At 46.7% G+C, this 15687-nt stretch overlaps 1 protein-coding gene across 17 annotated transcripts in view; it reads right to left on the minus strand.

Moving 5' to 3' along the window:
- Positions 1 to 670: 670 nt before the first annotated feature.
- KIF1B (kinesin family member 1B) overlaps positions 671 to 15687 on the minus strand; it is a 78965-nt gene continuing 63948 nt past the window's right edge. For all 17 annotated transcript variants that reach the window (XM_066203164.1, XM_066203159.1, XM_066203168.1 and 14 more), the window contains 11 exons: positions 11917 to 12031; positions 11259 to 11392; positions 10684 to 10745; positions 9858 to 10003; positions 9358 to 9597; positions 8882 to 8953; positions 8292 to 8413; positions 7400 to 7549; positions 6747 to 6939; positions 6044 to 6162; positions 671 to 5287 (listed from right to left, as the gene is read on the minus strand). In XM_066203164.1, the coding sequence (XP_066059261.1) occupies positions 5245 to 5287; positions 6044 to 6162; positions 6747 to 6939; positions 7400 to 7549; positions 8292 to 8413; positions 8882 to 8953; positions 9358 to 9597; positions 9858 to 10003; positions 10684 to 10745; positions 11259 to 11392; positions 11917 to 12031 (1396 nt within the window). In that variant the 3' untranslated portion in view covers positions 671 to 5244. The remainder of the gene's footprint in view (positions 5288 to 6043; positions 6163 to 6746; positions 6940 to 7399; positions 7550 to 8291; positions 8414 to 8881; positions 8954 to 9357; positions 9598 to 9857; positions 10004 to 10683; positions 10746 to 11258; positions 11393 to 11916; positions 12032 to 15687) is intronic.

A 15687-nucleotide genomic window follows, 5' to 3' on the forward strand; every position in this document is an offset into this window, starting at 1 on the left:
CGAGGTATTAACCTGTCAAAGCAGCCGCCAGAAGAAGTTACTCAAGTGCATGACTGGAGAACAACCAGGGCATCAGCGCAGCAGCAAAGACAACAAACAGCTTGTCAGATACAGAGCAGAGGAGGCCAGCAGCCTGGTAAAGGTACTTAGTCACCAGGCAGCTGGTTTGAAGTTCTAAGAGGCTTCTGACCTGTTTTGGTGGGACTCACATGCTTTGGGGATGTCCTGTCCGTGGCTTTTAAAAGCTCCAGAGAACGTTGCACCTTCAGACCAAGTCAGGAATGATTCACGGGGATCCCCTGACACATCTTTGTTCACCGAGTTCCCACCTTGCTGTTGTGTTTTGATGGTTTGATCTCACCCCTTTCCTCTCATTTCCAACTGTCGCCCCCAGATACACGAGTTCAGTACCGGCAGCACTGTGACTAAGCCTAATTCATTCTTCAAGCAAAATAATCACTCGAAAGCATCCAAAAAGTATTTAGAAATGCTGTGCAGCATACCAGAGGGGAAAGGATGAGGCCAAGCAGGGCCTCCCTTCCCCTTCTTTCTCAAGAGCAGTTGAGATTAATTTCTTTTCAGGAAAGCATCGGCTTGTTCAGAACGCGTTTTAAAAACAAATAATCAACATAAGATAAAAGTAATTAAATCAAAATGACAGGAGCACACATTCTATCTGCTAATGCACTGGTTGTACCTTTATTGTTTCACCTCGTTCACTAACAATTCAGTGGTGCAAGGTTACCATACACAGTTAGATATCTGCATTGCACACCTAAGGCTATACAGCAAATGGATCAGAATTAGTACAAATACATGAACTATATTTACATTTTGTATACTCAAGCTCCAAATATCAGATATATTTACAAAATAAAATAAGAAAATGAAAACCTGAAATTAATGTACAGTGTTGCTGATACACTCCTTCGCTGGGATGAAATCAGTTTGCAAAGAGATTTGTTCAAGAAGGCCACTTATACAGCATTTACCTTGTATACCTTGTGTACAGAGAGATTAACAGGGACATGGGGACCGCAATTCCAAGGGATGTACTCCAGTGAACAGCATGTCTAACGTCCAAATTCGGGAGCCATACCCACCTGCACATGAAGTATGAACAAGCAAAGTGGAAAATTCAGACCTGATCCTGGCAAGTGCTGATCACTCAGGACTCCCTCTGCTTCCAGTCCCTGGTTTCCAGGCAAGCAGGAGGTAAATCCAGCACTGCTCAGGGGCAGCCCATTCACTTGGCAACACTAAGAATTGAAGACTTAGGAGCTCCACACCAGTTTTCTGAATACACAGCTGATCCCAGCAATTTAAATCCTGTTCCCAATAACATTGGACACAACCATCTGGTTAGTGTTGGACTAGTTTTGATTTCAGATACACAGAACACATAAATGGCCTTCTGAACAAAAGTCAGTCCTGCTCTTGAACAGCTGATGTTTTGAAACAAGGAAGCACGAAGTTAATACATCCTGCTACAGACACTACAGCCAGACCACAGACTGGGTTAGTAACTACAACGGAGCGATGCAACGCACAGGTCAGACCCGCCGGTGGGGCCAGCCAGCAAACCCCCCGAGCAGCAGCAGGAGCCTCCCTCCTCCAGGCGCAGGCCAAGAGCTGCCCGTCGGCAAAACGCCCGCCACAGCACCAGCGACCGCCGGCTCAGGCGTGCAGGGGGACAGGCAGATGCTCGTGCACGGGCAGTTTGGTACCACTGGGTGTTAGACCAAAGCTAATCCTCTTCCCTATCTAATGCGCAATTAATTACAGATGTATAAATATACAATACGTTACATAAAATTAAATCCCTGTAAATTAGATAACAAGCAGCAAAAAGTAAAGTCTTTGCTTTGAAATACCATGCTAATCAGGAATAAAGACAGTGTAATCAGTAATAGAGACACTGACCAAAAAAACCTTCTCTTGGCAGTCTGGAAATCATAATCTCTGGAAATAGCACTCCCTTCTCTTCTGCATTCCCAGAATACAGGAATCTTCTCTAAAAAGGTACTTAAAGTGCATTTCTAAAACACAGTAAAGGACGTTCAGCTTAATTTTAAAATACCCAGGAAGATCCAACGTAATTTTCAATGGACAAAAAGGAGTTTCCTGCTTCCTTTTGGCGAGGAACATAAAATCCCAACTACAGCACAGTTTGCCACTCGCCCTCCGCAGGGAAAGCCCGCCAAGCTCCCTGCTAGTGCGTGTCCTCACGGGCTGGCAGGCCCACAGGATGCCTCACGCACCGAGGCCGAGTCCCCAGAGCTGCCTGACTCTGGCACTGCACACACACTCAGCAGGCGGCCAAGAATGGCGCGCCAGGAGAAGGCAACTTCGCCTATTTTTCCTTCCTCATTCTGTTTCCAAAATTAATTTCTAACATGTTGGGCTAAGCTTTGAAGTGAATGGAAATTCACTTTTTAAATTATTTGTTTGGTTTGTTACCTTTTTAAAGAAAACTTGGACTGGTTTCAGTCCAGTTTTAAGTAGGGAAACCTAAATGTCTCCAAGCAGGCTTCGGTAATTGCAGAAAAACTTTGTCTGCCTTTATGTCAGACCTGAAGACAGTAATGCCCACTGGAAATCCACACAACAAGGACCTAGTTTGTCACGGGTTATGCAGCTTTAAGAGATGCTGATGCTTAAAACCAGACTTTTGCTCTTCTGATGATCCATTATCCACTCAGACCTCAAGTCACCAGAAGCTGCTTGGAGTTTTAAGACAGAAGAGTGACATTTATGCAACAAGTGTAACACTTCAAGCTCTGTATAAAATAAGCATCTGTCTCTTCCTGCTTTTAAAGGAAGATCCCTTAACCGTGATTTTGTGCAATGTCTAAATCCACTTGGTTCATTCTCTGGCTTATCCAAAGCAAAGACTTAGAAAACTAGTTTTCTTCTAGTTAAAAAAAAAAGAAACAGAAACAGATAAAGTTAAAATGCTCTCAGTGTGTCACAACCTACCACCACCTCAATCACCCCGCCTCCTCAAACAGGTTCCACTGTCATAGACAGTGGTGATGGCGGCAATAACTTAATGCTTGGAATTAACCTGATCCTTGAGGTCAGCTTAGCTGCAGTGTGAGGAGCCCTCCCGCAGGACAAGCAGTTTAATCCACACACTGGAAGTGCTTTGTCATCATTGCGTAACAAAGGAATATCATCACTGTATTAAGAGTCACACACAGGCAAACGAGACAAAAACAGAAGGAAAAAAGAAACCAACCAAACAAAAAAAACCCAAAACCCCCATTCCTATAATGTTCCTGGGTCCCCAGGATGCTCCCTCACTCTGGCTTCCAGTTCTGAAATAAATCTGAGGACCACGGAGACGGCATGAGCACATGATTTAGCTTGAGAACTACCTCGGGATATGTAAAGATAAGTCGTAGCAAGTGTCAGCCTCCATCCCCCTGCGCCTTTGCCTTGCAGGCTGTTAGGAGGTGTCACGGTGCACTGCACTGACCCTTGAAAGCCCACTAAGCAAAGACCTTTCTCCAGAGACTCGTCCCACACGCGCTCCAGGCACGGCGCGAGCGGCTGATGGCGACCCGAACACAAACGAGCTTCCCCAGCTGGACTGGGCCCGATGAGCCGACTGCAGGAGGGGCACAAACCCTCTCGCCTCCGCCTCGAGAGGCTGCAGCCTCCAGATGAAATCCCTTCACTGTGCCCAGGATCACAGCCAGCCCGACCAGCGCCCCGGGGACAGCAGGGAAGGACACACGCACATCCCCAGCCTCCCCGACACCTGACTGAGAGAGAGGAGCTCCCTTCCCCGCAAGGAAATCCATTCTGCTCTTCTTTCCTGGGCAAGGACCAAGGCTTTGGCCACAAGAACTTACAGTGCAGGTCAAGAACTGACACCACCCAGCTGATGTCCAAGAGGCCAGTTACGACATTCCACTGACCAGGACCAGAATCCACTTGCTCTACTCCCCAGGAAGGATTAACTCTGAATACAGTGGGGTTTAGCTGATGAAAACTGCAGCAGGGAAATTAGGAGACACTCACAGTTATTTCAAAAGGAATTGAAGTGTCCTGCCGCCCACTGGAGCACTGCAGGCGCGGGGCCTGGGAAGTGCTCCACAGACCTCGGATGCTCCCATGGACAGGTGGGGCGACATGGGAGCCTGACAGGTGAGGGATGCACCAACAGGCCCTCGGGAACAACGCTGCAGAGCTGCTACCCTGACACGGCCACGGGAGCCCTAACCTCTTCCCAGAGAGGGGAGAACTGCTCCTGCAGGACCGGGAAGAACGCAGAACTCAGGACTGAAAGCAGGAAGAGGGGTCTGCCCTCCATGGTGAGCCAGGGACCAACTGCACTGTCATTTCCATTTAACACTCTCCACCTGTCAAACACACGGCTTGAGCATCTGAAATTCCGGGGAGTTCACCTCATGCTTCAGTCTGTGGTCTATTTCCCCTCATACCAGCACAGTCTGCTCTGCTCAGTTCAGAGGCTGAGGAGTGAGTGTTGATGGAAACTCTTCTGGGAAAGCGTCAGACCCAAGCACTGTTCACCTGCAACCCCTGCAGCAAGCGTTTAAAGGCAGATTGTTCTAGCCAGTCCCTCCTGGTTTGTTCCCTAATTCTTCTAGCTCATGCCTTATCCTGCTGGACTCTGGAAACTCATAAACTTGCACAGAGTCCAAAATCCAGTCTGTCCAGATAGATTTGTCCAATATCAGCTTTCAACGGAGTCTCACATAGAGGCTGGATCCAGAAAGCCTGAGGAGCGATCGCAGTTCCTGGCTGGGTAATGTCTCCACTAAACAATTTATCTTTCCCTGGCATTGGAACTTTGCCCTGAGGGAACCAATGACCACTGCCAAGTCACAAATTGAATGAAAACCCTGTAGCAGTCTAGACAGACAGTGGACAGTGGGACAGACACCAAAAGGTCAGCTGAAATGAGAAAACAATTGTTACAGGAATTTTTTTTTTTCTTTTTAGAGTCGTGCATAATCACTTGATTTTTTGATTTTTTTTTTCTTTCTCTTTTTGTTTGGCCACATGCTACTAGTACAATGCTGGTACAGGTGAAAAGAAACAAGGTAGGGTTAGAACACCTAGAAAATGTGCTGAAGGAGTGGGGAAGGTGGGGGATGTTAAGCCACAGGATTACATACAAGAGAAACCGTCAAGAATCACAAAGAGAAAATGAGAGGTCACACTATCTATGGGAAGGTGAGTGGGGAGAACAGATGAGAACATTACATGGACTCAGTACTTCATCTGGCCCGTGCGTCTTCGAGCCAGTTTTGACCTGTACAAAAGAAAAGTGAAAAAGCAGTTGGTGAATTCTCAAAGTTTATTTTTCCTCCCTCCCCAAAGTTTATCCACCTATTTTGGTTTTTTTTACTCCTTTGGTACAGTCCTACTTTACTCCATATGCGAAGAAAGTGAAATGTATCCAGGGCTGTAATGAGAAAGAATTCTCCCTTCTCTGCTCTGCCTCTCTAATGGGAGAAGGGATCATTTAGGGGCTGCACTGTTCAGAAATTATTTGGTGCTGTACAGTAACAGCTTCGCTTCTTGGAGTTTGAGTTCTTTGGGGGTTTTTTGCTGAAGGGAAAGTAAGATCTGTGCAGCAAGCAGGGGCTGTCTGTGATACTGGAAAGGCTGCCAGAGAAGTTATAAAAAGGGAACATAATTCCTGCTTTAGCTCATAATCAAGAACCTAAAACGGTGGTCCAGCACAGAGAAGTACAAAGCTTTATGAATTTGTAAAATGGCAACACAAGGAAACCATCTTGTGGTCTCCAAATGTGGCATCCCACACATGTTCAAACTGGACACGGCTGCTCAGAACAGCACAAGCCAAAACAACAGTCCCGACAGTTCCTGAAACACAGGGCTGGCTTGTTTTCTGACTCTTCTGGGGCTTTTCCCGCCTACTCTCCTCCCTCCTCCAGCTCCCACACCTCGTCAGATTCCTCAGAGCTGAAATCTGTGACCAGCCCATCTCCCCCTGCTCTGAGCAGGTCCCGTGCAGCCCTGACCGCACCGGGGCGCCTCTTACCGAATTGTGCCAGCAAGGAGAGGATTGAAGGCGTATAACCAGTCATTCATGTCCTTGTCATTGATGGCCTGCAGCAGGACTCCACGGTGCTTTGTGCACACTCCGAACGTGTTGGGTGTCTGGAACGTGAAGGGCAACTTAAAACACAAAGTCTACGAGCACCCAGGCTGATGTATATCTCCTCTCTGAGAGAACCTGCTCCATCACATCCTTTCATTTATGTTTCACTGGTGATTTCCACTAATTATTAGTCATTATCTCCTACAGAATAAATCCTTAACTGCTGAGTGTGGGCTTACAGAGCTGTTGAGATGGGCAGGTAGAGTTCATTTGATTCCCTGCAGGATGTTTGTATGTGCTGTTTTGTGAGGTTTTGTTTTTAAAACAAACAAAACACAGAAGCCCAAAAAACCCACACAAAGGAAGCTGCAAAAACCCAGCAGGCAGGGTGATGGTACCAACACGTGCTCCTAACAGCTGGTGTGATGTGTGCCAGCAGTCGGGCTCACCCTCTGGTGCCACTGTGTCCAAAACCACAGGAAACCCTCAACAAACTGGGAACTTTGTGGGCGGGATCCTCCATGTCTCCACAACTCAGATCCATTTCCCTCAGACCAGAGATGACACACCTGACGCTACAGGTGCACTGCTACTTGTAATGTTCTTGCTTTATGGATAAATAAGCAACAGCTCTCAGACTGACCTTTACCATGGCCTGCTGATCCTCACTGTATTCCACCTGAGCTGTGGATAAGTTTATGACTCCTCTTTCTACAGGATCTTTGTCACTGTTGTAAATAAAAACATAGGGACGGCGAACCACCACAAAGTGCTTGGCCCAGGAGGTGGAGAGCGGCTCCTTGAAGTGGAGGTATCCTTTCTTTGATACCACAGAGCTGGAAAGAACAAACCCACATCAATACAGAAACAGATTTTCCCTTAGTATCCCTCTTAACTACAAAACAAGACACTTGGTCCTTAATATGTTTTGTCTGCAACAGTGTTCCAAAGAAGTTCCTCTAAAACAAGCTGAATTGTGCTTCAACAGCTGTGCAAAAGTCTGACAGAAAGAAAGACCCCAGAGATCTCTGCCTCAGTGAACTTCAGCCATGGCCTGATGGTAACAAACATCATGTCGGAGTCGCTGGAAGCCCTGTTCACTAAGCAGATGCAGGGAACAAACACTGCAAAGATCAAATGTCAACACAACCTTCCCTAATCCCTTACAGAGGACTCGGCAGCTCTGCTGTCAGCTGGTAATTTTCCTTCTTCCAATGGGAACAGAACCTATCAATCTCAGAAAGCCCTTGGGATGGCTCTCAGGAAGCCACGATCCCACAACAATAGAAAACTTACCCTGGTCTGATCTCCTCAATATCAGGAACGAGGTTTAGGAACTCGTTCTTTCCAGCTCTGGCAAGGTAGGAAGTTTCTACTGCAGGAATTATCTGGAACTGTTCCACCTCATGACAGGGACTGGAGGCACGAGAATTTGCTTCTGGTGTCCTTTAAAAAAATAGAGAAAAAAACGGAAATCGCAACAAAGCAACTGAATGTGACAGTGGAATTTAAACTGCAGCTACAGGCCAGCTGGAAGATCCATCCTCCCGCCCAGATTTATTGCAGACATTGGAATCCTTTTGTATCATATTAAACAGCACTTTCCCTTGATATCTGTGGAATGAAACTTATAATAACCACTAGTAAGCTGCTTCACCACACTTCTACCTTGTCTCTCCTGCTAAACGTAGTCACAACAGAGACATACTTCCTGCTACTGTCTGATGTCAAATGTTCTACTTCCTCAGCACTCCTCCCTCAGGGATGGTGAACTGAGAAGGTACAAATTACATCTTTCACTACACAGTTATTCCCAATTTCATCAAAAATATCTTGTATAGGTACAGCTGAGAAAGATAAACAGAGATTAACGGCCAAACTGGTTTATGCTGGGTCGTCATTAATAGACCTTTTCAACAGACCACTGAAAAAACTTGTGGACTCTACACACTGTAGATGCACCGGTCACTGGAATGACAAGCATCTGATTGCTCCTCCAACATAAAGGGGGAAAAGAAATACTTCAAAAGAACAAAATAGGGAAAAGGAATTGTGCAGAGCGGCTGAAGGAGTAAGGCAAGGGGGCTGTACAGAGAAATACCTGAAAGAGGAAAGAAAATCAGGAAACAGCAAAGGGATCTGTGAAGCACAGAGAAGTGATGTTTTCCCTTTCATATAGTACACTTACTTCTGATCAACTGAATTGCACCTGGAATCCACCAGAGAAGGGCAGGTGGATGAAGGGGTGAGGGTTGCACTGCTGAAACTGGACACGGACGGGTCCCGCCCAATTGGAGAAATATCCGAGAGCTGCAAGCACAAACACAGGGAGAGCGGGACAGGAGTTGGCTTGGAGCTGGTGTTCACTGCTGGCTGAACATGGCTCTCAGCACAGGAGGCTCAGAAAACAGAAAGGCTTTTCCATCAGCCATTCCCTACTCAGCAGGCAAATTTTTACACAAACCACCAAAACTCATCTGGGGGCAGAAATACAGCAGCACTTCTGCAGACACAGCTTGTTATTATCAATGTCCTACGCTTCTGACTAGTCACGCTCTGACTTCCTCAGTGGACACCATCCGGTTTGAAACCTGGTGTTATTCCCTTTGCCTACAGGCAGAATTTGTAAGAGTTGATTTATCCTTTCAGAGAAGGAAAGTGTACGTAGGGACAGACATTAAGAGTCTGCTAATGAATGAAGCCACGTGACCCACAAGCATACTGCCACTGTACGACAAACTGAGTGCATTACAACGAAATAGTACATGAAATATTCACCTTACAATCGCTGATGCTGTTGTACACCTGGTTGAATTCCCGATTGAAGGTATGAGTAAGAAGCTGCAGACACTAAAGGGGGAGGGGAAACAAATGAGACACACAGAAGAGTTTTGTATTTACATTTTCAGAGAAATTCAAACAGGAGAGGTGATTTGCCAAGACACACTTGGCAGCTCATGAAAGAAAAATTCTAAACTACTGTGAAAAATCCCAGAAGAGGGGAATGGTCGCTTCACTTGATACAATTAGAAAGTTTTCACAGAACCACTGCCACAGGGGAATGAGATACAGGCACAGCCCCAACCTCCCCAGCAGCACTGGCCGCTGAGAGCGGCGTATTCACTGACCTACACGCCAGTGAAGCTCTCCCAGTACTGGGCATTCACCAGGCTCTCTGAGACACTGGTGATCGAGCTCCAATCCCCGGGGGCAGCCCAGCTGCCAGCCCAGCAGGACGGGTGCCCCTGGCATACCTTGGTGGCCAGCTCCTTCTCCCTGTCCACCAGGCTCTCGATGTCGGCCGAGTCGTAGCCGCTGCTCTCGCTGGGCGTCACCGCGCTCTCGAAGGTCGTGGTGGAAATCTGGGAGGAGATGCTGGTGGAGGTGCTGAGGGTTCCGCTGCTCAGGCTGGGAGACAACGAGTCGCTCAGGGACTTGGGGATGCTGTCACCAAGCTTCTCACGAAGCAGCAGAAAATGTCGCGTTTTTTCCACCTAGCGAGAAAGGAAATCAGTACCGTCTGCTCCAGGAAGGTGCCAGCTCTGCAGACACTGAATTCTCAGGAATCCTTTACTATTCATAGCAGTAACTTTCCCCAGGGAGGAGAGTTTACAGTGGCACTGGAAATTGAATTTATCTTTGTTGAAGACACTGAGATTCTGAGCCAAGACTCTACTCAGCAGCCAGCCACACACTTTGTATCTTCTCTGCCAGGAGATTTTATTTAAGTCTTGACTTTGATCTCTTTACTCACCTCATGCAGCAGCTCCAGTTTCTCCAGTTCCCACTGATGCTCTAGAATGAGGCTGTCACCCCTGGGCCTCCAACCTGCCAGGTTCTCTTCTCCCCTCACATATGCCACAGAAGTATCCAGGACTTTCCTCCTCCTCCTCTGCATTCCTGAGCAGTAAAAAGGATGTGTTAAAACCATAGCCAGAGGGGTGTCACTAAGAAACAACCAGCACTTTGCAAAGAAGCAGCACTTCTGCTGCTTGGCTGGAAATACACAACACAAGGATTTCACTGCCTGCAAATACACAACCAAAGATATTTGATTTGGTCCAGCTTTCTTACTCCTTTCAGATATTTTCTATTGACCAAGATATAATGCAAACTCCCGTTCAGTCTAATTCAACACAAGGACTTCAGTTTCTACATCTTAGAAGAAAAATACACAGCTGCACCTTGAACTACATTTCTTCCAAGTGGGGAAGCTGGCATCAGAAATGAGCAACATCCTCGAAAGACAAGAAAAAGCTCTATTGCTGCAGAACCCCGTCTCAGCTGTGAGTTTTGAGCCATGGATCATGCCCTAAGACTCAGGTGCATGTGCTCAGTGTCCTGAGTTACCCATGTCAGAAAACATCAAGTTTCCAGTGAATCCTCGTTCACCAATAGTAAACACAGACCTGAGTCTAAAGTAAGAACCAGAGTAATTATTTTATGGAATAGCAACGTTCCATTGCTCCTACGAAACACAGAACTGCTTCTGACCAGGACAGGAATGTTTACTCCGTTCTGTCCGAGAAACCTTCTGCAGTATTTCACATTTACCACTGGAACACCCAGCCACTGCTTACCTGGACTTCCTGTGTCTGCCATTTTGCACAAGCTCAGCTCATAGATCCCAGTTACTCGATTGCTGTTCACAGGAAAGCAGAAGGAACAAACACACACTATTGATTATCTTCAGAAATAAAGTGCTTCAGCTTTAGCTCAGTGGTTCCCAAAGCAGAATGTGAAGTGTAGCTGTAAGTCAGAACTACATCTCAATTCTACTCTGTGCTCAACAGCCAGAACAGACTGCAGGGTCCCCAGAAATGGCATTTCCCCCATGTTCCCCCCAACTCTGCACTGGGCTTGGGGAGCACATGCTGCTGTAAATTCCAGGTCAGGATCAAGGTCATCTGTGTGCAAGCCTGAAAAAAGGATCCCTCTTCCCAACTCTGTCAGTCTGGAAAAGGGGTCAGTAAAGAGAGAAGTCATCATTGTTTCACTGAAATAAATGCAAGAAAGAATGTTCAAAACCAGACTGGAGAACGTGTGAGTAGGCAGGGTTTCAAGGAAAAGAATTAAGAAAACTCAACTATATCCTCTGAGAGAGAAGACAGATCCTGACAAAAAGCATCAATGGCAGAAGTGTGAGTGCACTCACGAGTCTGGGGATCTGGAGTAGCTGCTGCCGAAGAGGTTGCGCAGGGACCGCGGCGGGGAGATCTTGGCGTCTCGCGAGTAGAACACCATACAGACATCCTTGGTGATCACAGCAGGCTGGATGCAGTGGTCCAGCTAAGAGGAACACCAGCAGGGAATGAATGGCTGCAGCCAACTGGGCCAAGGTACACTGCTGCCCTTAGTGGGACAGCTTTTGAAATCTGTTCTTCTTTGGGTCCTTAGTGAAGAGCTCTCACATGTGCATCTATGAAAGAGAACTGTCCAATTTCTTGATGCATCTCATGAGTGAAATGATTTTACTACACGGCACAACAGTGCCTGGCACACCGAGCCAAGAGCCAAGCCACTGTTTGTAACACCAGCACTTACACAGCCATGTTCACTGATTCCAGTGGATTTTCAGATACAAAGATAGATAAAACAAGGTACAAAAAGCTAAGACCACCTTGTGTTGCAAGGCAGTAATACCTTGACATGAAGATGTTAACTGTGAGTATTTTTTTCCACCCTGCTCAGAAATTGAATAAATACTCTTACTGGCCTCAGGACTGAAATCACTTTTGAATCTGTTTCTCTCGGGTACACTCTGTGTCCTGTCTGCAATAGTTTACAGCCAGAGGAAGGCTCTGGTGTCTCACCTCCAGGTAGGCAGAAAGGGTCATGTAGATCTTCTCTCCATACGGTGTCACTCGGTTGAGGAGGAGGGAGTTGTGCAGGGAGCTATCCCAAACTGCCTCGAACCTGTAGAAAGTCCTGGGGAAAAGTGCAGTAAAAGGTCAATAGTGAGAGGGCTGCAGAGGAACTCTGACTCCCTGAAACATCTCCTCCCTGGCATTATCCTCCAGTGATGTAGATAACAAATACTTGAAGACAAAAACCTTCTCTTTATTTCCAAGATCGTTTACTTCTACTTTAAACAGTGTGGCGTAAAGACTACTGCCTGTTATGGAGAAGACTCATCTAAAAGAGAGAAGAGGGAATGCAGAAAACAAAAGCTGTCATAGCACTACAGGGAAGTCAGCACTAAACAATTGTTTCTAAACAGAGAAAATGAATCTCTACTGCTCCAGGTGCAATTCAGCCCGGCTGGATCTTAAAAGTGCATGGCAAGATTCATTTTTATAAGCAACACCCATTCTACAGCATATTTTAGGACTGTAAGACATCTCTTCAGTCTGCGACAAGGAAAGAGAGGAGCTGAAAGCTCCCCAGGTCTACCCCAGCAATCCAGAAGGTTCAAGGAAAAAGTGAGAGGCAGCATCACACACAGCACAGCTAAACCACCACATCTAAAGGCATCATTACACTCTCCCCTCCCCAGCAGGGCCTCGGGGAAATGAGCCTCCCCTTGTCACAGGCAGCAACCGACCGCAGGAAGGTCCCTTTGGAAAGAGCACCTATGCCCCTGCTCAGGAACTCAGCACACCTTTCCACTCTGCTAACAGAAACACGAGGTTTTCATTCTTCACCACCTCTGTATGACTTCCCTCCCAAACCCTCTTGCTATTTTTATCCCATTTTGAGTCCAAATGATGAGCTAGACTAAAAGCTAGAAAGTGCTTCATGTATATTATTTTTTAAAATAAGCTATATCTCTAAGGATTTTCTGTACTAATTCCCGACATGGAAAAACAGGAGATGAAACTGAAGACAGAGGACAAACAGCAGGGTGGGAGTAGAAGAAATAACGAAGTACAAAGCAGAACAAAAAGAAACATGAAACAGACTAAGAGCAGACAAGCCAGAAACAGAGAGTTTGATCTCAAACAGAGCTCCCAAGAATCCCCTTTCTCTGACGCCAATTACACAATTCCAAGCTAATACATAAAGGCACCATGAGGTGCAGTCAAGTGAGAACTCTGCTAGACACTGTTTGCATCTGAAGAACCATTTTTAGGAAACTACTTCTGAATATGTTGTGTCTATTAAAAAACCAGAGAAACATAATTTAAAGACCAAGTAATTGGTAGCTTTAAAAACACTGTAAAGCACTGCAAAGTAATAATCCTCACTTGAGTTAGATTAGGCAAAGAGCACAGTGGTCCTCTAGGCCTTTACACGTCTTTGCTGAGTCCCTACGTTTTAAACTTCCATCATGACTTAGTTATGACAGCAGGCAATTTTTTAAACTTCTAGCAAATTCCAGATCTGCTCTCAGGGTGGAAGAGAAAGCAGTAAATCCTGTCTGCTCACAGATGGAAAAACCACTGTATGTAGCCCTGGCATCATCTCTGCACCATGTGCCAAGCAAGATTTCTCCCCACAGAGAGAACACAGGTGTAAATGCTCCGCAGTGCAGAAGAACTACCACCCTCTTGAGTAAAATGATGTTTGGACAAGCACCAAGAAGAGGTCAAGCACAGCTTTGAGGCAGTTATTTTAGTGGATCTTTTTAGCCAGGAAGGTAAATATACAGAGCTTTGCCTGTCCAAACCAGAACTTGCTCCTACAGTTACAGAGGGAGACAAAACCCAGAAGCGAGCAAACTCCTTTCAGCACAGCCAACGGCACACGGAGGAAAAGGGAGCACAAAGGACACACAAAGCATGGAATAGAGGAGAGACAGCTTAAAGGGGTAGTTAAAACTGATTCTGACTTGGCCTTAGTGAAAGGTGGTGAACCGGGAGCACTGAAGACTCCGTCTTCTCTTGTCCCGAGGCAGAGCACAGAAAGCAGAGTGCAAAGTGCCCCAGATGTGCAGCCACTGTGCTGGGCTGTGATCCCACAGGGAAGGTGGAACAGGAATCCACCTGGGCAGCTCCTGCACATCTGGCTCCTCTGCCAGCTGCTAAACTAAGGGGTGGCAACCACATGGGTAAATTTCAGATGCAAATCCAGCCCCAGAACAGAGGCTGAATAGCAGTCACATGGCAGCCACGGCAACTTGATCAGGGCAATTCAAGTAACCTCATCATTCAGTCCTTGGCCTGGTCCTTGAGCAAGCAGTCTGACAGAGTCAGAGACAGTGAGAAATTCCAAATTTAGTTCTTTGACACAGAACAAGGAAGAAAATAGCAAGGACTACAGAAGGGGTCTATATCTGATGGCACATCAAGAGAATCAGAAAGACTGAACAAAGGAAATTTTCCTACTCTCACATATGAAGGGAAGTTCATCTTCAGAAGTCCTCGAGTGACCTGTACCTGAATAACCCTCTGACACAGAGGAAGAGGAGGAGGAAGAGGAAGACTACTTCTGGAAGAGCTAAGAGGTATGCTAACAGAATTCAGTAAAAGCTGAGGGAAGTGGCAGCAATACAAAGGACATAAAGCATTCTATTTTCAAGAATCTTTATGTACAAAGGAAGCAAACAGAAAATACCTAGGCATATCCTTATCAAGAAAGAGCCTGTAAAAACATAGAAAGAGCTTCAGTTAGTGCAGCCAAAAGCAGAACAGAAAAGCAAGAGCTGAGAGGAACAGAACAAGTGGATTTAAAAAACAAAACAAAGTGAAAAACCCCACAGAAAGCAGCAAACAAGTCTGCAGACAATGAGCAAACATGAAACACATCCCGTATGAGGCCCTCAGTCCCATTCCACCACGCTGCCATGCACTCATCCCACAGCTCAGACCTTGGGAATTTGGGATGAGGTGGCCAACAGCTTCATCATACTCTCCTTCACCCCAGCTGCCCACCTTACAGAGAACTACTGAGATACAGAAGGATTTATTGAACCAGAACAGCAAGCACAGGGCTTTCCAACTGCAAATCCCATAGTACAGACAGAAAACCAGCAACAGGCTCCCTGTTTTCCAGTTCTGCTGATCTGTTAATTCAAACACACTAAAATACCCACTTGTCAGTGGAAGATAATAACTGCCAGCCCCCTGGCCCTGCCTTCCTTTGCAGACACCAGGTGGCAGAGAGGCGTCCTGTCAGTAGGAACAGCATCCCAAATCCACAGGCATTTCAAAGTCCAGGCCTCTGACAGAGAAGGAAGAGTTCCAGTGCCTGGAAGGATCCCACCTCCAGCACTCAGCAGGTGCAGCAGAGATGGACTCGAAGCCTTCCTCCCTCTGGAAACAGCCACTCCGAGCCCCACTGCAGGGATTTTCCTGCTTTGCACCAGCTGAACAGGGGCAGGGAGCAGCCAAGTGACTCTGCTGCCAGAGCAGGGAGAGGCTGCGCCCCACGCCCTCGCTGCCCTTGGCTGCAGACACCGAAGCAGAACAATGTGGAGTCTGAGCTTTACAGCAATGAGGGACACACAGAGCCCGGGCTCTGCTGCTGCCCTGCAGGGACACGGAACTGGACTCAACTTGTCACACAACTCTATAAATCCACAAATTACGAAGCTGAACTCACAAAGCATGGCTCTGGCTGAGATTGCCACGTGCTCGCTCCAGGAACAGAACGTGCACATCTATACCTGCACCTCCAAAACTGTCCCTGTATTCAATGCTGTA

Source organism: Chamaea fasciata, unplaced genomic scaffold (assembly GCF_029207755.1).
Source record: "Chamaea fasciata isolate MVZ Bird 193981 ecotype frontalis unplaced genomic scaffold, bChaFas1.0.hap1 SCAF_23, whole genome shotgun sequence".
In the NCBI taxonomy this organism is placed as follows: domain Eukaryota; kingdom Metazoa; phylum Chordata; class Aves; order Passeriformes; family Sylviidae; genus Chamaea; species Chamaea fasciata.